At 42.1% G+C, this 21,948-nt stretch overlaps 1 protein-coding gene across 3 annotated transcripts in view; it reads right to left on the reverse strand.

The window, feature by feature from the left end:
• Positions 1-17: 17 nt before the first annotated feature.
• Positions 18-21,948, reverse strand: part of LOC114068647 (alpha-2-macroglobulin-like) — a 32,644-nt gene continuing 10,713 nt past the window's right edge. Inside the window, exons 8-31 of one of the 3 annotated variants that reach the window (XM_027904944.1) lie at positions 21,371-21,494; positions 20,491-20,605; positions 20,253-20,362; positions 19,251-19,412; positions 18,759-18,986; positions 17,031-17,094; positions 15,664-15,806; positions 15,160-15,309; positions 14,767-14,937; positions 13,940-14,030; positions 12,441-12,567; positions 11,913-12,141; positions 10,765-10,891; positions 10,045-10,166; positions 7,595-7,646; positions 6,888-6,971; positions 6,604-6,780; positions 5,633-5,717; positions 4,955-5,111; positions 4,604-4,678; positions 2,319-2,484; positions 1,107-1,330; positions 534-752; positions 18-162 (exon numbers count right to left, since the gene is read on the reverse strand). In XM_027904944.1, the coding sequence (XP_027760745.1) occupies positions 31-162; positions 534-752; positions 1,107-1,330; positions 2,319-2,484; positions 4,604-4,678; positions 4,955-5,111; positions 5,633-5,717; positions 6,604-6,780; positions 6,888-6,971; positions 7,595-7,646; positions 10,045-10,166; positions 10,765-10,891; positions 11,913-12,141; positions 12,441-12,567; positions 13,940-14,030; positions 14,767-14,937; positions 15,160-15,309; positions 15,664-15,806; positions 17,031-17,094; positions 18,759-18,986; positions 19,251-19,412; positions 20,253-20,362; positions 20,491-20,605; positions 21,371-21,494 (3,334 nt within the window). In that variant the 3' untranslated portion in view covers positions 18-30. Of the gene's footprint in view, positions 163-533; positions 753-1,106; positions 1,331-2,318; positions 2,485-4,603; positions 4,679-4,954; positions 5,112-5,632; positions 5,718-6,603; positions 6,781-6,887; positions 6,972-7,594; positions 7,647-10,044; positions 10,167-10,764; positions 10,892-11,912; positions 12,142-12,440; positions 12,568-13,930; positions 14,031-14,766; positions 14,938-15,159; positions 15,310-15,663; positions 15,807-17,030; positions 17,095-18,758; positions 18,987-19,250; positions 19,413-20,252; positions 20,363-20,490; positions 20,606-21,370; positions 21,495-21,948 lie in introns of all 3 variants that reach the window. The other 2 variants (XM_027904943.1, XM_027904942.1) reach the window with 2 other exon arrangements.

The following is a 21,948-nucleotide window of genomic DNA, read 5'->3' on the forward strand; positions in this document are numbered from 1 at the left end:
TGACAGGAATGCTCCGACCAAAACACAGACTCACCTGACATTTATGCCAATGTCAAAGACCTTGTGAGCCTTGGAGTCCACACATGTCTCTGGGATGGTGTACACATGAAGCGTGAAAGGTGCATCCTCCTGCGTGGGCTGCACGTTGTACCTCAGGCTTGTCTAGGGGACAGGCAGCAGCCACGTGTGAGCACGGGTGTGTGATGCCCAATGCTGGAGAAAGGGGATGATCTCCCCCACCCAGCCTCCCCACTTCTCCCATTCTCACAGCTCCTCCACACTCCAGGTCTTTCCCTCCTTCCCTCCCACTCGTTCTCTTCCACATAACTCTGCTCTTCTCCTCTTCCCTTTACACAGAGCCTTCCCTCCCACTTCTCCCCTCTCTCCTGTCCCTTCTTCTCCAGATGGAGATGGACCTGATGATCTTTAGGGTCTTTTCCAACCTTGAGGGTTCTATGATTCTGCCCTCTCCATGCCTCCTGCCTGGCAAGGGGCTCCCCTCCCAGGATGCCTCCTGTCCCTATCTCCCTCACCTGCAGGTAGACACATCCTTCACCAGACACCTCCACGCCGTACTCCCCTGGCACCCGGGGAAGGGACACGCGCTGGAGCAGCAGCCGGTTTGTGGGATCCACTTGGAAGTCTTGCTGGAAGTTCCCTCCAGACTGCAGCCTCACTTTGGAAGCTGCCCTGCTCTTGGCATAAGTGAGAGCTCCGTACAGGGACAAGGCTTGGAGAGCCACCACTGTGTCCTGAAAGAGACAGATCCCGGCACCCAGAGGGGTGCAGTCAGCCCTTCCATAGCCTGCCCTCTCTCAAGTGTGCCTTTCTGTGGCACCCTCCCCTCCATCCTTCACTTTCTCCAGTGTTACACAGAAAAGACAGAGTCAAAGAGCAGCTTTTACATGTTCCTGCTCCCTTCCCAGAGGCACTGACATTCTTGCCTCTAGCTTCTGGAGCACTTGGCAGCCATGGTGGGTATTGCATGGAATACTGCGTGGATATACTGCAGGTCTAATGTTCCTGCCTTCCTGGCAAACCTTAATGGGCTCCCACCTGGCTCTTTGACATGTCCCATCCTCCAACATTGATGTGAAGTAGCTCACCTGGGTGGAGGAGAAGCCTCCATTGGGATTCTGCTGACCACTGATCCACTTTGCAATACGAGATGCAAATGACAGCTCCTCCTGGGAAGGTGCTGGCTGAGAGCTGAGGTAAGCAAGGAGCACATAGGCTGTCATCTCCACTTCAGCAGAGGGAGCTCGGTGGCGATAGTATGGGGGATCAACCTCTGGCTCTTTCCCAGGCCGCTGCCAATGAACAGACCCATCTTCACAGCAGGTGAGGAGCATGGAGACAAGATAACAAGCAATTATTACTAGTTATTGCAGTGGAGTTCTTGATCTGTTGCAACTCCAGGTGGGAGGATGCAGTCTCCAGGATGCATCTATCATGCAGGATGAAGGGGGAAGGGTTAGGTTTACACATTTTGCAGGTTTACAGCTAGTATGAGACTGCTGAGTCTCAGGCCTGGATACCACTTTGTTCTAGACTCCAGATTCACATAGACACTTATGGGCTTGGGCACCTCAGGGAACTACGGATGCTGCTTTCTCTGTTTTTGAGTAGAGATCCTGCCATCAGGCAGTGATAGAATCTGAGAGACAAAATGGCTCAAAGAATGTGACCACAGCTTGAGAGTCACTTGCAGTTGGAGAAGGCAAAAAGTGTAGGGGATACTTCCCTCATAACCCTGCTAACCAACATTTGAGCAAATCCACTGTCTGGTCTGATTTAACTAGAGTGCTTCTGAATTGTTACATGAATTCCTAGAAGAGTCTGAGATAATGCTATGGCCTCCACAATGACCTGTAGGTTCATTTTCTCTCTCAGCTCATCCAGCACCTCTCTGATTTACCTGTCTTGTGCTGTGCAAAGTCAACTTTGTTCTATGTTGAGCCCGTGCCCTGGAAGGAAGAAGTGCCAATTAACATTATTCAGCCTTTGCTAAGTGGTGCCTGGTGTGGCAAGAGGAGTGGACTAAGGAGAAGTGCCAGCAGAACTACTCTGTAGTTCATTACCGAGGGGATGGTGCCTGGTGCTTCCCAGTGAACTCCCTCAAAGCAGAGATTCAGGACTTGGGACTGAGAGGGAGTTCTCAGAAAGGTAATCCCTTTGCACAAATCTTTCCTGTCCCTCCATCTTTCCCTACCCTCAGAAGCCAGTTCCTACATTAACAATTGCCCCACCAGCAAAGGCCATTTTATCAAGGGAAGATGTAAGGCAAATGAAAGAGACGTCCCACCAGGACTACTCACCCTCTTTCACGGCTTCCTGTTCAAGTGAGTCAAGCAATGTCTTCCGCTTGTCCATTTTCCTGGCCAGGGCAAATGCATATGCTAGCAGTGCCTTGGTGTACACGTGGTTTTCTTTCTGATCTGCTGCTGTTTCCAGGCAGAACAGAGCATTCCGCACCACTGAGTGCTGGGAAGAGAGAGAGACTAAGCTGGAGCAGCCAGAGATCACAGTGAGGCCCATCTTAGAACATCAGGAATTGGATGGTACCTATGGACCCTTAGCAACCCCACTTTCCGCTCTGACTAATATTGAACTATTGTGTATCCCTTCCCTTCCAGGCCCAGTAATTCCTAGAACAAATGGGCAGCCAAAGGCTGTTCCTTATTTTGTATCAACGTTTCTCTAATATGTCTCGTTAATGGCTTTTCCCAATTACTTCCTTTCTGTAGATGTCCTGAATACTTGCTTTCTTCCTTCAGCTATTACCCTGAGACTCTTCTGTGCTTTTACCCTCTGCTCTGTCCTTTACTTTTTATTGTTTAGTTCCCCTTTTCTAGGACCTTCTGAAAAAAATTATTTTGCTGGAAGCTGATAATGTAGATTCTAGTTTGGCAGGAAACTATCTCTGCATAAGAAAGAAATTTTTTTTGTATTTTCTGGAATATTTTTTGTGACACATTAACATTAACAATGTGTGTCTTTCCCAAGACAGAATCTCAAGTACGGTTTGCGAGTGCAATCATAAAAAATGTAACTTCTTTACACAGTGTTAAGTAACGGACTAACAGATGCTGTAAGCCCATGACCTTGCAGCCAGACACATGACTACTTCTCATTTGTTATGGAAAAACTGCTATAAAATTGAAACAATAATATTGTGGAGAGAGCATTTCATGATCTGAATCTCAACAGCACATTTACAGCTTAATCAGTGATCTAGAAGTAAAAGATATATTTTTCAGCGGCTTCGTACTTTGCCTTCACTGGGTGTCTACTGGAAGATGAAATCTTTCGTGATCGTTTTTGGAGATGCAATTCAGCTGTGTTTGAAAAAGCAAACAACAAAACTAAAATTGGTTGTCTATGCCTCACCTAAAGTATTATATGCTTACTACTATTTGTAAGGTAAGCATTGGGGAGGAGTTCAGTCTAATTACAGGATGTGGCAGTAGACACACATGCTCAAAACACTGCTAATCAGATTTTTATGAGGGTTTAATATAGCTTACTTTACTTATAGAAATATTCTGTGTAGTTGCCAATAGCCATAATGACTTAAGGGCTGTGTTAAACTTAGAATTTCATGCAGCTTAACTTGAAATGCACCCACATCTCACTCAAATTCTGACAATGCCCTTCCTTCACATTCAGTGGTGGTTTTAGGCTCAGACAGGGAGACGAATAACATCTTTGTTATCCAATACAGTTCTGCCTGAGAGCTTTTCTTCTAAAGACAACACATACCAAAGAAAGAATACTTTTCCGGTGAAGTTATTGCCATGCATTTCACCTCACTGACAAAATAATTCCTTCTGTTGGTTCTTGCTACACAGGAAAAAACTTGGAAAACAAAGCAGTCCCCACTACATTTGGAGCAGAGGAATTATGGCAGTCTGGCATCCACCGTGGCTCAGCAGTCTTTCTGCTGCAATTCATACCACAATTTTACCTGCACCACAGCCTCATCTCAAAGTGAGGGGATCGGAATGACCAAGCCCTCATTGTTCTTAAATAGTCCTCAGGCTTTTCACAGAGTGACATTATGGTATTCTCTATAGGTATGCTTTATTACCTATAGGTATACCTTATTCTTCAAACATTAAGGATGGGGAATTCCCACAAAACAATCTAGAAGAGGCAGAGAAAATAAGAATGAACCCTAAGTGTGCCACTCCTTTTTACATGCCAGTGCTGTTTTGCCTGCACAACAAAAGCAGTTCAACAGGAATGTACCATTACAAGAAATAAAAGGAGATTTTTGTAGAGGTAGAAAACTTTTTGGCTCACTTAAGAGAATTAAATATTATTTAACTAATTTTTAATCCAAGCTGTATGGAATCAATCAATTAATGCTCACTAAAGAACTCAGAAGAATGTTAAGCGAAATGTTTGTGTGGGAGAAAGGATTGGACAGGGAAAGAAAATGGAGGAAAAGTGTTAGTTCAGTCTACACTTAAACAGAAAGACTATTCAGATAGGATTTCTTCTTTCAAAAGGTAAAGAGACCTGATAATTTGGCAGGGAGAGACACTAGTAGGACTAGGTTAGTACCATCTGTGGCTCAGGTTGGGGTGCGGACACATACAGTTACAGGCAGAGGAATCTCCAGCAATGCAATAGTGATATAGGCTGTCAGTGTGACTTCGTCATTCACTCCACCCTGCAGGGAAACACAAAAGTAGTTGTTGATCCTACACAGCACCACTGGCTTCTCTCTATGCGTCATATCTACATCTTGCAGAGACAAATCCTTCCTAGTCTCCCGCTCACGGTAAATCCTTCAGAAGATGCTGCTGACTTCTTCATGCTTCTGTGATAGCCCCCCACTCCTCCCCAACCCCCAAGTGATAAGACAGCTCCATTGGTCCCAGAGTGACTTATGTTCAAGTTGCAGCCTGACAAAACCTACATGAAGCCAACCAGGCAGACACATTACCTTCATGGCATTGTTCAGGAGTGTTCCAGAACTGCGGAAACAGCCATTATCCTTCTGCTTTTGAGTAAGCCAGATCAAAGCATCCTGGATGTGCTTCTCATCTATGAAGATGTGGGGCCGGGCTTGGGCAAAAGACTTGAGGACAAAGGCTGTGAGCCTGAAAGTGATAGAGGGAACCAAGACATCCTGAGCAGGTCCTGTATCCATCAGAGGTCATAGGACCCATATGAGCATTACCGTTTTGGAGGAAATCAGTAGAGGCTACAAGACTTGATCACAGTGGGCTGGTTGGAAGCTATGAGGTAGAGACCAATGCTAAATGGAGTCTGCTATTCATAGCCCTGAGGACTACAGGTAGCTGGGCAATGGCACTGTGGGGATTCATCATCTTCTGCTAACAAGAACTCGCTATATCATCTTGCAGGCCACCCTCACTTGAGCTGAAGAAGGGTGTCAGAGGAGGTAAGTAGCTATCAGTACAGCATTGCAAACCTAAAAGGCACCTCCCTTAACATCCTTCCTTGCCCTATTGTCTCACATGATTATTCTATGATGCCATGAAAATAACTTCACCTCCAACTCCATTTCAACCTCCACAATGCCCAAGCACAAGAGAACACTGAGGAAAGGGAGGGCATGAAAAGCGGTAATGAAAAGTCAGTGGTACTGAAGTCTTACCAGGTATTTCCAACTTGCCCATAACGTGGCCCAAAAGTACTGTAAGAACCATCCCAGTGTTTGTACTTCAATTGCCTTTGATACCCTGAAATGGAGAGTGAAAAAATATTTGAGTTTCTACTGTACTTTTCAAGGAGCCATGCAAACAAAATGTAGCAGACATGGGGCACAGTGTCCCCCGTAACTAATGGCAGAAGTGTGAGCTATGTTGCTCAGTATTACAGTGGAAGTTCAGGCAAACCCACAGCTCTGAGTATCTCCATTTTTGTGCTCTTCCACTCTCCTAAAACACCTGGAAACTGAGTAACTGGGGTCATTGCTGATCTCTGCATTAGACTTGATGAGGAGACGTAAATGTATCCCAGACTTGAAAGGAGAGAATGGTTCCCTGAGGAGGACTGATAAAAAATGTAAGCCTTACATAGAAGAAGGATGCAGAAAACAGGGTAATTTTCATTGGAGGAAGCACAATATTCCTGAAAAAATGAGTCAAAACAGCCCCTTTCTAGTAGTATATACCCATCATGTGCACATGTACCAGTGTTATGTCTGTCAACATGCCCTTGATAGCATGTTCAAATTCTGCCCTGGTCAAAGGTGATCAATACTTTCTAAATCTCAATCCTAAGGAGGATTTGAGATCTACATAAGCAGCTGCCATGATTAATAGGTATAGTCTGATTTATGTATTTCATATAACCCTTTCTTTCAGAAAGAAATCTTGAGTTATTGCCAGTTCTGGACTTTTCCCGTGTTCCTGTTTGGATGCTGTTGTCTCTCACCCTGTACTTTCACTTGAACACAGGATTCTTTCCTATAGATACTGTATTATATACATCTCACCTACCAGTATCATGTTCCTTTCTAGAGACAACCTCCAACAGATCATACCTGCCAGTGGACAATAGTGTCCTTATCCAGTTGCCAAGGGAAGGGATGAACAGAAAAGCAAAAGCTGTGTCCCATCTCACCGCTCACTAAGTATCCAATGGCCTTGGATTTGACTTCTTCACTCAGCTGCTCTGTCTTGTTAAGATAGTCCAGGACATAGATGTTGGGTGCAAACAGGACCATGTTCTGCTCCCCACAGCCAAATGGCATCTGGAGGAGCTGGTGCAGGTTCTGCATGGCAGTGCCCATGATGTCACCTGGGGAATGGGACAATTTACAGTGTAAATTAGCCATTAGACTGGGCACAGTCTGAAGTGACAGTGTTTTAAAATAGCATGTGACACTTTAAGGATATTTCACTCACCTAGCACTGAGAAATATGCTCTGGCTGAGCCATCCACCACAGTCTCTGGGAGAACCAAAGAGACTGTCTCTGGCATTGACTTCTCTGGGATAAAAAACCAGATTAATTTGGTTACAATTCCGGATATATCTATATGCATGGGTAGCAGCTGTCCCCTGAACAAGGTTTTCCTGCCTTCAAGAAATCCATTCATCTGTAATTTTGTGGATGAAGCTTCCCATCCTGAAAATTTTGTGTTGGGCCTTCAATATCCTCACACACAGATTGTCATGGACATCTGCATGGCACTATCAGCTGGCCTTCATGGACAAATACACTTTCCAACCTATTTTTCTGGTCTTTTCTGCTTCAGTGGGCTGTCCCAGCTTACTGCAGAGTCTAGTTTGTGATTTTACACCTGTTGAATGAAAGGCATTAGAGATAACCTTATTAAATCCCAAATATCCTCTCCCTGCAGGGACCTGGCCAGCCTCACTTCCTAAGAGATAAGCTTCTGTCTCTATAATTGTTGACACTATTACATCCTCAGCTCTCCTCCTCTAGGAAGAATTGATTTCACTAAGAGTTGGACATACATCCAGTTTGTTTAATTTTATCACTTTCCTACACCTTTCTTCTCAGAGTGAAGCATTCAAAACCTTTTCTTCTCTCTTTGTCTTTAGTCTCTACCACAGCAAAGAAAGTCTTAGAAAGCAAAGGGCTCTTACCAGATGCACAGAGCACAGAGTTGTACGTAGTTTCCACTTCTGTCCCTTCCGGCTTGGGGAACAGGGCAAGAGGAAAAAGCAAAAAATGAGGGACAACAGCAGCAACAACAACAACAAAGAAAAGGAAGACATATCAAAAGGGAAACTAAAAGGGACTTTTTGGAAACGACTTACAAATTTTTCTCCTCCGTATACTAAACCAGGGATAATTGAGGACTATAACATACCGGCTAATTACAAGTATGAAATGCAGTACATATTCTTTCCTTTCTTATTATTGAGAGAAGCCCTGCAGATTCGCAAGTTATGATGCAGATAATATGCAAGGTGCTGTTGCCAACAGTGCTAACAGAGCCACAGGACCCTGTCTTTCAAGGTGCTACGCACTGCGGCCCAGCGCAGCTGCAGTGATGGCCGAGTGCTGTGGACACTGGTAGGATATTTATGCAAGAACTTTTGCAGGTGGTAAAGCATTCCAATGCACCCACATGTGACATGCTGCAATGACAAAAATTTAAATACATGCCATAGTCAACTGGTGATTCTATCCCACTGTTTCAAAAACTCCTAGACTATTTTTTGAAGTCAGAAAAGAATCCCTCTTTTCTGTTGAGATAGGTGAAAATATTTTGCAAAAATCTCAGGAATTAAATGTTTACTATAAAACATTTTTTTGTCAGAATTTATTTTAGGGAGATCCCTGAATCATTTTTTAACCTCCAAATAGGAGAGTTCCTGTTGCTTCATTACTGTTTTCCAGCTTTTGGCCATGGAAAATTTTTTCTGGTATGCAAACAATGGTGTTATTGTCTTTTCCTTCTCACACAGTTAAAATTCATTGTCTCATTCTTCAGTAGGAAAAGACAGAAAAGTATTATAATAGTAGGAGAAAAAAGAAAAAAGAAAAAGTTTCTCAGACAAACTATGACAGAACTCAATGATTCTGTTTGCAATGGCACCTTCACGTTTGTTTCAGTATGTCCTTGTGATATGCAACTAAATAAGAAATCCATTGTTGTGTTTGATTTTGAACATTTCAACAGGAAATTAAAACATGCACTGTAATTATTTGAAAGATTTTCCTTTACAGATGAGAAATTCCTGGGTGAAAAAACATCCTGTTTCCCAAAGAGCTCTCAGCAAGGCTGGGTTTCTGGAGGGGCAACAGTATGCCCCAGGGCCTTTGGCACATTCCCTTCTCTCTCTCTGGGACGCACTGCCTACTGTAGGGAATATTGTCATCCATATGTTTGTGACAATGCAGCTTCACCCCAAGCGTGTTTCACTGTATCCATCCCTACTAATTAATTGTTAAGCCTTGGATGCTAATCTCTGACTCCATCCAGTCAGGACTTGCTGTAGATTAATTACCACATTACAAAAACAGGATAAGATGAGCAATCTCTCAGACACCCTGACAGAAGCATCTTTGATGCTCATTCCGTAATTTTCGTTCCCCTGCCATCTGTGAGAGAAGACTTTACAGTGCTGATCTTCTAGTAACTTCAAAGAAAAAAATAAACAGTCTTTTTTCCAGAAGGTATATATGAAATCAGGAAATTTTCCTGAAATGTTCAACAGTTAATCATGTATTATACATACAAATCCATTTGTAAATATTTAAAAAAAAAGAAAAAAAGTGACTATCAGATAGGATTGTTGTGCCATCATTACATTCAGGTTATCAAAACATTTTCTGAAGTTACATGAGTCCTAAATCTGCCTTACTGCAAACTGGAATGTCTGCAATGTAAGGAGTTATTATTATTATATAGATTTCATTATACAACAAGCTAGTACTCTTTGTTTGCTAATAGCATCACAGGGAGTCTTATACCGTGGATTAATTTTATGACTGGCAATTAATCATGTGAAAAGCTATGCTTTTATCAGTGCAAAACACTGCTTAGCAAAAAAAGCGTACAAAAGAATGAAAAAAATAAAAGGTTAGTTACACTGTTTTGAACATTCTTAAAAGTGTAATAAAACCAGTTTGAAACAGCGATGTCAGTTTTGTTCAGAAATATTTGTAGACTGTGGTGACTGTTCAGAGTACTAGCTGTGTGCTGGAGGAGAAGCATAAGATTTCTGACTAGTGTTCCATTTACAACCCATGCCTTTGATTTATTACAGGTAATACCAAGGAGTTCTTATTTATCTCTGATTTGATGTCCCAGAAAACCTGTCATTATTGCCTGCCTTATTATTTCTGTCCCACTGCGTAACGTAAAACCCTGCTTTTACTACGAGATGTCAACATTTATGAGTTATGGGCTCTACTGGCCTGAGCTAGATTTGTCAATACTTCTTTTATGCCAGCTTGCAGAATTAGAGTCCTACAAGCCATTATTGCTGCTGTCATGGCTAAAGCAGAAAACCTTTATCATACAGCAACTGTTGCTGTTGCTATTGGCACTTTTTTGTGCCACTAAAATTAGCAGCCCACGTACCTCTACCAGAAGCTGTCTGATGACTGTGTCCTTCCGCCCTCTCTCAGGGGTCTCCACAGCTGCATTCCCGCAGGGTTGCTGGTTCTGTAGGGCCTCAGTGCTCACCGAGAACTCCACCTGCCCTGGAGGAAACAGTTCAGTCAGCCCTGCCTGGCAGAGCCAGGGATATGTGGGTTTGTGTTTGTGCTGGGCACTCCCTGATGCATTACAGAGCTTTTCCAAGAGGAGAACTAAATTTGAGACAGTGTTTTATCTTGATCCAGCTGCAGCCTGCCAGGCCACCTCCTTTGAGATGGCCATACAAGCAGGTGATCCATCAGCCAGAAGAGTAATGATGGGGCAGGTCTTGTAAATCAAATGGTCTTGTTCTGGGACCATCAAAGCAAGCTTTGATTAAAAAATTTCAGACCCAGACACATCAAGCCAAGACATTCTTAACTCCACAACTGGAATATCTGAGTGCTTTGCATGCATTAAGGGAATTTGTGATTTTTATTTATGTGTCAGGAAAGCAATGGCCTGCAACACTTATATGGTTGGTTTAGGACCTGGAAACATTACACACAGTGTAGTATCTCAACCTCAGGGTTGGCCTTCTCCTTTCTGACATAGAGAAGATCCTTCCAAACAGGTTTGGAATTACCTAGCTCCTCACACCACAGATCTGATGCCCTACACAGATATCTGATCTCAGTATCTTCTTGTAGTCCAGCTTCTTACCTAGAGATCTTGGTGTTACTGCCCAAGCCACAGTTACTCTTTCATTCATGCAGATGCAGTAGGATTCTTCCTGTTTCTCTGCTGGTATAGCCAGGAAATGAGTAGATTCAGCCAGGGACACACTGACCTGTTGGTTGCACAGACAGGTGACATGAAGTTTGGACTTGCAGAGAAGCTGGAATTATTGGAGGCAATGCAGTACATGGAAATGGGGAGTGGAGCCAGTTATACTGTGAGACTAAGAACCTCACGGGTTTTGCAGAAAAAGAACTGCCTAATAAAGGGGGAAATGACTGAGATGTGTAAAATCATAAGGTAAGTGTAGAGAACAGGACCTTTGGAAAGAAAATCAATTCTGGGAAAATTAATAGCACAGACCACTTGCGCCATGAATTAAAACCCCACTCATGACTAGTTAGGTGAAAATAAAACACTAGCAGTGGGAAACCAAGTAAGGGAACAAGGAAAAGTGGAATGAGGAACCTGAAAATAGCAAACAAAAGAGGAAAGACAGGGAAATAAATGAGAGTGCATTGGAATGACTGGATCAGTGCCCCTCCTTGTTTCAGGTTCATTCCTTTCAGAATGAAAATCTGTGTTTATAAAAAACTGAGCAAAGGTGGTTGAGATTTCATACCAATCACTTTCTAAATTCTCTCAACTTTTTCACTGGTGAAAAAATGCAGACAAGAATAGTGGAGCTATATAGCTCTGCTCCGTGTCTTAGAGACAGAAGCAACAAATCAAAGGAAGTCTGCATATTCCAGCAAATCTGCTGTGATATTTTGCAAGATGAGATAAAGGCTGAACCAGGTATCTGGTGAACCTGGAGTTTCCATGTGAAATGATGCTGTGGTCTGTGAATAACCCAAGTCTCATATTTCTATAGGACAGTGACATAAATTTGTAATGACAAGGGTGGGGGTCTCAGCAGCAGAGCTTTAGGTCCTGAATCTAACGCAGCTTTCAAAACTTCAGCAGGAAAACATACTCCTTCTTCATTGAATACCACAAGGATTCCTACATACCTACACCTATATGAAATTATAGTTAGAGATCAGTCATCTGGTTTGGGAAACCATGCTATAATGACAGACTGAAGTCTTCTCTAACCTGTTAGACTGAGCAAAGTTGTGCAAATGCCTTACCCTGATGCAGGCGGTCAGGTAGTTGAAAACAGTGGCTTTCAGCGTGAAGGACTCCCCACGCACTACAGAGTAGGGCATAGTGAGCTCAACAAAGAAGGGCTGGAAGGCCTTGAGAGACACTGTTGGGGACAGGCCAAAGCCTGTGTCTGTTGAAGTGCAGAATGCATTGGCTTTCCACTCGGTGATGGTGTCAGGGATGGTCACATCCAGATCAGCATTTCCCTCAGAGCTGGTTAGGGACAGAGAACAAGATTTCAGTTATATTCTGGTGATCATCTATGTTCTTCTTAGCCTACTGCATAATGTCTGCTGACAGCAAACTCCTGACCAGCTGGGATATGGGCACTGGCTTCTGTATGTTCTCCCAAAGGATCCTATACTAAGTGACCTTAAAAAATCTCTGTGTCTACTAGAAATACTACTTTCACTGAAATAGTGATATTTCCGTTGATGCTTTAACATATGGATTGGTAAAAACTATAAGGTTTTGGCCTACTGACCACACTCTACATTCCCTTAAACACTTACTTCACTGAAACGATGTCCCAGATCCATGTCTCAGGGAAGTACTTCCGGACAGTTTCCACAGTATCATCACCAGCCATACCTTCTGCCATGTCATACTCCAAATCTTCAAGTAGATTCATTGCAGTGACTAGGAAATTTTTCGATGACAGGAAGAAAGGAAAAGATGTGTCAAATTCCATTCTAAATCAGGAGGATACTTCCAGGTAGTGCCTATTCCTAGATAAAATTTTAAAATTGAAAGCACAGCTTTGAAATCTTAGCCACTAAAAACAAATGCATTTCTCTGTTGCCATCTCAGTATTTAATTTTTCCTAACGTTGCTGCTCTTCTTACAGAGATTAGATGGAGTGGAGAATTCTTCCCTCACTACCAGCAAACAAAGCATTGCCAAAAGGACCACGTATGATGATGTTATTGAGGGTATCTTTCTGTTGCAATACAGAATCAAACACAAAACTTATTGTCTCCATATATTACTGTGCCAGGTAGTTTAATAATCTGGCTGAAGAACTGATTGAGTTTATACATGACCAGAAACACAAGCCACACTTAGCCCTCCATCCAGAATTTTTTTTAGATGAATATGGGTCTTTACATCTCTGGCAGTTAGCAACCAAACTGGAGGATGCTTTCTCACAGTGCTGCATACTTACTGAAAGGTTTTTCTATTACCCTTAGAAGATTTTACACCTTCTCAAAGCAGACAACTGTCTTGGGCCATACTCTGATGACAAATCCTTCATCTTGAAACCAAAGATCTGATCTGTTATAAATAGAAGGCTAGAAGCTATCACTGGACCAAAAGCTATCTTTTTCTAATCAGAGCTGTGATACTCCACTGGAAGTGACAAAGATGAGAGTCTTATATAGCCTTTCTAGTCTGAGAACTATTTGAGAAAACAAACAAACAAACAAAAGTAATATCATTGTTATATCTTTGTAGTCACTGAATCTGCAGAGAAGTGATGTGACATATACAGCCCCTCCTAGTCATTCATGTGAGTGGGAGAGCTGGAAACAGAACCAAATTTCTCAGCCCCCAGTGGCAAAATATTGACCATTTGTCTTGGCCCACTGCTGCCCTAGTTGTTCCTCCAGCTATTGCTAGAATGTAGCTGCCTAGAAGCAGATACTCCTTTTTTAGGTTTCCATAGTTGAACTCAAGTCTGATGGAAAAAAAAAGGCCACTACTTTGTGCTGAAAGACTCTTTTAGTGCCTACAAGATCCCTCCTGTAGAGGTTGGCATGGGAATCACCAAGCACACACAGTTCTAGCCAGACACATCTGTTTAGCTGGGAAGACACAGGCAGAGGGGCATCAGGTTCATATTTCAGGACTGAGTCTAGAAGGGATTGAGCCTGAATTAGGTCAGTATATCTGAACAGAATCAGATCTGACTCATGTAATTAATATTCAAAGATATAAAGGGAAGGAAAGAAGCAGTAGTAAATTCTAGGAAGTTGTGTGGGAGGTGAAATCAAGAAGGTACTAGAACCACTGTAACTCCTTTCCATCATGTGTCCTGGGTAATGCTGGCAGACTTCAGGCTTATGGATCTTGCTGCTAGTGAAGACTTTTAAGCCCAATTCCTAATAAACAAAGAGAAAGAAGAACAAAAAGTATGAAAAAACCTGGTTTGAATATAAACTTTATTTAGTATGTCAAGAATAGATGTACTTAAGTATGGTAGTGATCAGAATAACAAAAGCTTGTATATAAATTCCAGATAGACAGGTTTAACCCAGATGTTGAGGCTCTATCATGTTATGATAAGCCTAAATTCTGCCATGATCAGATGGAATACTAAGGCCATAGGTCTACCTTGGGGACAGCTGCCTGTGTGAAAATGACGTGTGAAACACATGGGATTGTGGGGACCCAAAAAGTCTTGTGCAGGACACTTTAGATGGGTAGAGGTGGATTTTTGGCTTATCAAAGTAACTGACACTCTAATAAAGACTTATTTAAACCAGAGAGAGAAAACAATGAAAGAATGAGGAAAATTTTCCAATATTATGGCACTAGAAATAATTTCTCAGGACTGTTTCCTTAATCAAGCCCTTTTGCAGGTATCTCTATCAGCAATGAGGAGACCTTTCAAAGTTTTAATGGTTCAGAGAAACACTCAGGTACCAGTGATGGACTAAGTATGCAGGGCCTGGGCTTGGTTATTTTCTTGCATACAAAAGTTAGTAAGTTTACAGAAAATGAGCTCTTTTGTTTTGTTTTGTTTTCATTAGAAAGCCCTTCAAGACAGGTGAGAAAAGTAGAGTAGACTAAATTCCAAAAAGGAACCAAAAAGAAAAAGGCAAGGTTGGTGCTTACTTTGAGAATGTCATAGGCATCACCTTCACCATCGGGAGAAATGGGTATGTAGACAAATCCATTTAGTACCATATTGTCAAGTGACACACAAGGGTTTTCATTGTCTTCTTCCAGGTAGTAGCCTTTGAAGCTATAACCTCGGATTTCCTTCAGTGGAAGAAGATCATACACCTAGGTAAATGCAAAAAAAACCAAAAAACCAGGGAAAAATGTGGCAGGTCAGCACTTACAGAGGTAGATACTTTCTAACACTCGTTTGGTAAATGTCAGCTTCTGAAAAACAAGTGCAGTGAATGCATCTATAAAAATACATAGCCCCATGTCTATAGTTGTGTTAATAGGTATTTGGTTGGTTCTTGTACTTGCTCCTTACCAGAAGCAGTCAAGACTTACAGAGCTGGGAGAGAGCTCATTTTCAGGCTTCATAAGGAGAACACTCTTGTCCACAGCACGGAGGGCACACAGGGACCTTGGTGTGGCATGGAGTTTCAGGTGTGTGTTGGAGGCAGGAAGGCCTTCCTTGGGTACAAAATTCAATCTCACCTGCACATTCAAAAAGAAGTTCAAGGAGCTACTTTTCCAGACACTGTTCCATGCTAATATACTGATGCTTCTAGCCTTGTGAACTAAGCTCCGTTAGTGTTTTGCAATTTTTGTAATACATATTCATCTTTGACCAATGTAATTAATAATGATGAGTGATTTGCTTTTTTATTCTATCTTGCCCACTTTTTACAGTTGTAGTTTTGTAATTTATTCTGGTCATAAATCCTCAGTCAATATCTGCTCAGATCACTTAATGAACTCATTGTGAGTTCTGCCTCCGTTCTGGAACTCATAACTGAACTACCGGTCACAAGACAAACATAAGTTGCGCAAACTGTGACATATACTCACTTTATTGGGGAGACAACTTTCAACCTGGAAATCTGCTGAACTGGCGATGACTTCCCCACTGGGTGAAGTGGTGTAAACAAGCATCCGTGCCAGGGGAGCAATTGCTGCCTCAACAGAGAGGGTCAGCTGAAATGTCCCATGAGCTAATAGAGAGAAAAAAAGGCTAATCAACACACAAGAGGTCCCAATATATGCATTTGCCTTTCCTAGATAAAAAAGTCAAGCTCACTCATGCTGAATAGTTTTAGTCAGCAGGGACAGGAATACTGATACATGATTGAAGTCTATGGCTGCTGCTGAAGATACCTGCATTCAAAGAGTGATCATGAATAGCCAAATGAAGTGAGTTTGGAGAGCTTCCAGATTGTCCCCAGTTAACATCTGGCATAATTTCTTGATGTTCCCAACCCCTTTCTCCCTCAAGCTCCAAGATCTACCAAAAACAGATGAGGGGAAAAAAAGGTAACAGACATGTTGTAAAGGGAGGCAGCAGTCAAGGTTGCAGAGTGGCTGAAAGAATAACTGGCAAAGTTACTGCTAGGCAAGCATTTAGCTGGAACACTAAACTCTTGCTCCCAGCACAACAGAAAATGACCCTCTGTGCTGCAAAACTCCTTTTGTCTGGGCCTGAACTTTATGTCACAATCCAGATAAGGCAACAGAGCATCTCTTGATATTAGTCAGGGTGTTAGTTAAGTAATTGCTACTAGTGAGGATGCAGAATTTGTACAAACATACAGCACCCAAGATCTTTTACTTCCACATACTTTTTATACCCACTGTAAAGCAACTCCTTCTCATAGACTTACAAAATGTCTCCTGGTCTTGTTGTCCAAAGACATTTAAAGCTGCGTTACAGCCAGTCTCAGTTACTGAAATGTGTAATCCTTGGACATTTATAGGAATAAAATTAAATGTATTTGTTCGAATATAGGTATGTGTGGGTTTGCATGCTTACAAGGCAGAAACAATACCAAGAAAAATGAAGGAAAGAGAGAAAGAAAAAAAGACACATTTCTTTCTGTTCATTGACATGTGAGTCCCACAACACTGGTAAGCATCAGCAGTCAGAATAGGTAGAATGGTCATCAGAAAGTGCTGGGTTTAGGAAATGGCCAAAACATTATGTTTATTTTTTGTTGAATTTTCTAATAATTTATCATTAAAAGAATAGCACCTGACAGAACTCAGAGACAACAAAACTAATCCAAGCCCCTTCATCAGAAGATCTAATTTTGAAAATTAAAACTCTAAATTTAATGTTTTAATTGAACATTAAAGTAAATGTTCTTTTTGAAATAATTTATCTATGTCCCCCTGCACCCAAATTATCATCAGAAATACTAAAAATGCATAGTACTGCTCACCATCTCCAGCATTCACAGTCAGATCATGGGTGTCTGCTAATACTATTCCTCCCTTGGCCATCACCTGTGTGACAGAGAAACCTTCCTGTAATTGTTGCTACTGGTGTTGAAAGTAAGGAGAAGGAACATTCACTGGGTTATCTGTAGATTGTGAGTATAAATAGCATTGCCAACAGTGATCAGCACCAAGAAGGCATTAAGCAAGTGCCAGACTAGAATTCACTGGGTCTTGGGAGATAAATACCCATTCCTGGGAGAACCAGTATTTGCTCACTGACCAGACCTCTCTTGCTTTTGTACATATTACATATATAGATCAGGTTTGAATGCATTTTGCCTCTGACCCCCCATAAGTTTGGGGATTCTACACACATTTCTAAAAATTTGTAACAGACTGAGGGTCATAAATTCTCCTAATTCCACTCTCAGTTGCATTGTGAAGCAGTCTGAAGAAATATTTAATCAGAATTAGTTTCATAACTCCACAGAGTTGGGACAGAAGAGCACAGGCTGCAAATAATAAGAGCTTGAATAAGGTTCCTGAATTCAGGCAGTAAGCAACAGCCCCAATGCTACCTGTAATTTCTTCATTTCTAGAAAAAGATTCCTTTTTTCACAGCTGAAAAATGCCTTTTATACAATTACTTTCCATGGGGAATATATATTCCATAGCACCATATTTGAATTTCAAGGTGTGGGATTCACTCCTATAAAACTTGAAGGTCTCTCACTGTTTGTTTACCTGCTGTATGTGCATGCTTAAGACCATCTTTCCCAGGCTACCAGGATAAACAGGTATCTTGTCCTTCAATTAACTATTAGCAGTCTTGAAAATAGACATCTCCAGCACAGGTTTCTATTCTCTTTTTTGAATATCAGCCTAAGTCTCCTGATGTTCTATACAGTCCAGCAGATTAGAATTGTCTGTTCCACTGATTTCTTCTGGTTCTCCAAAGCTACTCTTATTCTCCTGGTGTCATTAAATGGGAGAACCAGAAAAGCAAAGCGAGAAAGACATCGTATTTGAATATTCACCTGATTCTTCCCATTCTCCCAAGCAAAACTGACATATCATTGTTTGGTTACAGTTCAATTTGTCTCTCTTCTCTGACTTCCAACCTGAATAAATTCATAGTTCTCAATGCCAGCATGCTACAGTCTATTCTAATTACTGTGGTATCCCAAACTTGCTGTGATTGCTTGATCTTCAGCCTAAGCTCTAAGTTTATTGGGCTTTTCTGGTAGTGTAGTTACAAGTGTTGCTTTAGTTTCATCAGTCAGATGACTACCAATGGACAAAATGGAGTGGAAGGTACTTACCCTTCTCATCTTTTATCTTCTTGTTGTAGGGTGCTGGTTTCTGACTAGTGATCATAGGTAAACTAGAATTTGGAATGGGGGAACCTGGCAGCGGATTACCATGAAATGAGAGTCTTGGTTGGCAGTGCCCAAGACAGTGCTCTCTTCATCAATATTTTGTCTCTCTTTTGTTCTTAGTAGAACATGTACACCCTACCCATGTCTGCTCACAGAAGAGAGAGCAATGAGAAACATTATGGAAATGTGTTTAGATTGCACTGTGGCAGGTCACACTTTCCATTTCAAACCCTCTCTCTCTACCATTAATGGTTATATAGCAATGCAGTAGTTCCTCATCATGGAACACAGCTATAGAGGACACAGTACTTTCTGTGGCCATAGTTCAAAGTAACCACAAATACTTCTTACCAGGTAGTAAATGACAATTTTCTTCTGCTCCCCTATAGCCTCCTGTGTGAAGATATAGTGCACCTGAACCTCTGCGAGGGAGCCACAACTTAATGTCTCAGGTTTTGGCTCAATTTTGAGGAAGCTCTTACTGGGGGAGTAAAACCGACTTATCCTACGCATGGCATGCTCATATGACGGTGTGATCCAGTTGCTGTCGTAACAGTTCAGTTCAGGTTTATGATCTGCCTGAGAAAGAGGAATAAGAAGTTCATAGCTGAATAAAACCAGGTAACAAGTCACATAAAAGTCCACAGAAAAAATGTGGATATGTTCTATATTTCCCATTCTTATACGATGGTAGTGAACATGCACAGAAGACACAGAGAAGAGAGGTGACCTGCCAAGAAACTTGCCTTATTTTCCAACTGGTAGAGAGACTGATAACCCATGCATAGGTATTTCCTCTGTTGATGAGAAAGACAGAGGCTTACCCCTGTCTCTGCCACTTACTCGGATTTCCAAGGAGGCTTGTGTGAAGGTGGTAGTGTCTATGGAAAACCAGGACTGTCCCTGCTCATCTGTAGTGTAATTCCCTTTATATCTGTCTCCATCCACAGAAATCATGATGGTTTCATTGGCAATTGGCTCATCAGTGCCATCGACCAGCTTCACCTAACAAAGCAATAAAAAACTTCATTTTTTAGACTAGCAACAGAAAACAATACTTAAGTAATAAAGCCTCTTCTCTCTTTCCTCCCTTCCAGGCAGGATATTTCTTGACAGAGAAGAACAAAAGAAAAGAATGTAGAAATGTGTGAGGCAAGTCCTGAGTGGTCTGAGGGAACAACTGAGAAAATTCTCAGTAAAACAAGCCGATTGGTCCATAGAAATAATCTATCAGAACCCTAAGTTCATCAGTAGTTTTAATTCCCCTGGTCAGCCTCATTTGGCACCTCCACCACTTATCATTTGCCTCTTGGTTCAGGAACTCTGTTTTCTGGCTTGTGCCTTGTCCCAGTAGACTTACACTTAGTTCTTTCTTCTGCTGTTCCCATCTGGTTAAGTGGACTTTCTTGGTTGGGCTTAGCCCTCACCTATCATTTCACATTGTCAGGTGGTCAATAGACTGTTGGTGGAACCTGTTATTGTCACCACTCCTGCTCTGCTCAGTTTGGTTGAGTAGTTGGGACTGTGCTCTTGTTGATGAGGTCACTACACCTTCCTGTGTTGTGGTCACCCTTTGCACATGGATAACATTCCCTTGTGGAATAGTCCATGTTTGTTGCTCTCTGTCAGAACAATGGGCCTTCTCCTCTATACTGGGCTGACTGCCAGGAGTGTCAGGGTCATGTGCCTCTTAGAGTGCCCCAACTATCAGTAATTCATCTGCCTGTACAAAGGCAGAGGAAGGTGGGCCATGTAACCTGCACACACTGCTCCTCCATCTAATGGGATTACACACTCGTGTGTTTGCAATGCCATTCATTGTCCATGGTCTCAGAACTTCCTTACCCTCCCGAAGAGTGGAATTCCTGGTCTGTACTGAGAGTCCAGCAGGTCAAAGCTGATTTTGCTCATGATGGGTGTGATACCACAGGAGCCTGTTCCAGTCAGTTCTATTCCTGAGACAGAGCATCAGTAAAGACGGATTATTAATGAATTTCTAGTCATGTTGGTCCATCTTTCTTGTCTTTGCCAGGCCCTCCTGTTAGGGCCTGCCACCACTTTGCCATATCCATGTGATACATACCTGTGCCATCTTCTGTGATCTTTCCTTGTACCTCAATGCTCATCTCATATCCCCTACGTTGGAGTTGAAATACCTTGGTCCTCACTAGACCAGAAACACACCCACGAGCATCTGCCTAAGCAAGGCATTGGAGAAAAAAATTGGAATTCTGTGAACAAAACTGGTGTCGTGAGGGACTGAAATAGAGACCCCAAATGCAACATGCGTAAATTTTGTCCATGAAATCCCAGACTTATGTTCAAGAGTTGTCTCCAAGGCAAGAACTTGTGTTCAGCCTGTTTCCGAGTGTTAAATCTGTAAGTTTTCTCTGTTCTGTGAGGTACCTGACAGAACAGAGAAAGGTTCTCCAAGGCACACATTTGGTTTCCCTGTTAACTTCCTCCTGCCTTAGTGTTGTTTTTCTTCCTGTTTCTTCCACTGTCTTCACTCCTTTCCTTTTTGCCCTTTCTCTTGTATTTGACCCATGTAGAGCACTACCGCATCTTCTTTGTTCCTTGTTCTCTATACTGCCTTCTTGTGTTGTCCTCATCTTTGCTCCTCGCTCCCTGACACTCCCTCTCACAGTCACAAAACTCTTTCACAGATTCTTTTCTTGGTTTTTGGAACAATAGCAGGGACCTCATGGCTGATAACTGGAGATTTGTCACTAGTCTCAATGGGGTCAGGATTCCAGTTGTGGGGTTTTCATCGTCGGTTCTGTTTCCAGTTTAATGGCCCCTCTCTTAAGCCTGACTTCCTCTGAGATTCTCTGCTTTTCCCTGGACAGAGCGCTACCTCTGATGTCCTAGTCTCTCCCAACAGTCACAGATTTGGCCTCTCTTAAGACAACATTGCCCATTAACCATAAGAAAAACCACTACATTTTAATCTTGGGACTCACCTGCCTCGTGAACTCTTCACACACAGACTCTGCCTCTTTTCCGTAACAACTTGAAGCAGAATGGGAAAATTTACGGCACACTTGGACATTCACTAAACCAGGAACAGGTTTCCCATAGGTGTACCTATAATCATAATGTGTTAATGTATCACATGAAGAGACAATCAGTCACAATCACACTCAAATGCATCTCCCTAGAGACCTCTGTGGACGATTTCCTAATACTTCTTAAAGGCTGACTAATCTGATATTTTAATGATTCTAGTGATTATATTTCCTTCATTTCCATAGTAAGATTCTTCCATTACCCATGGAAGAAACATCCATCCTGTTCTAGGAGAGAGGTGTCTGCAGAAAAAGATTGACTTTGGAAAATTATTTCAGCCAGGACTGGTTGTATTTTATATAAAATTTATATAAATTTTACAATTTATATTATTGTATTACTAACTGCTGGGGATTCAGTAAAGAAATGGAAAGGCAACCAGGAGCTCAGAACGAGCAATTTATGAGTTAAAAATGAGAACACTGGGTTTGCATCGCCAGTGTAAATGATGTCTGATCTGATATCTTTGAGC

This window comes from Empidonax traillii, unplaced genomic scaffold (genome assembly GCF_003031625.1).
Source record: "Empidonax traillii isolate 1590-97213 ecotype Southwest subspecies unplaced genomic scaffold, ASM303162v1 scaffold1105:size522451, whole genome shotgun sequence".
In the NCBI taxonomy this organism is placed as follows: domain Eukaryota; kingdom Metazoa; phylum Chordata; class Aves; order Passeriformes; family Tyrannidae; genus Empidonax; species Empidonax traillii.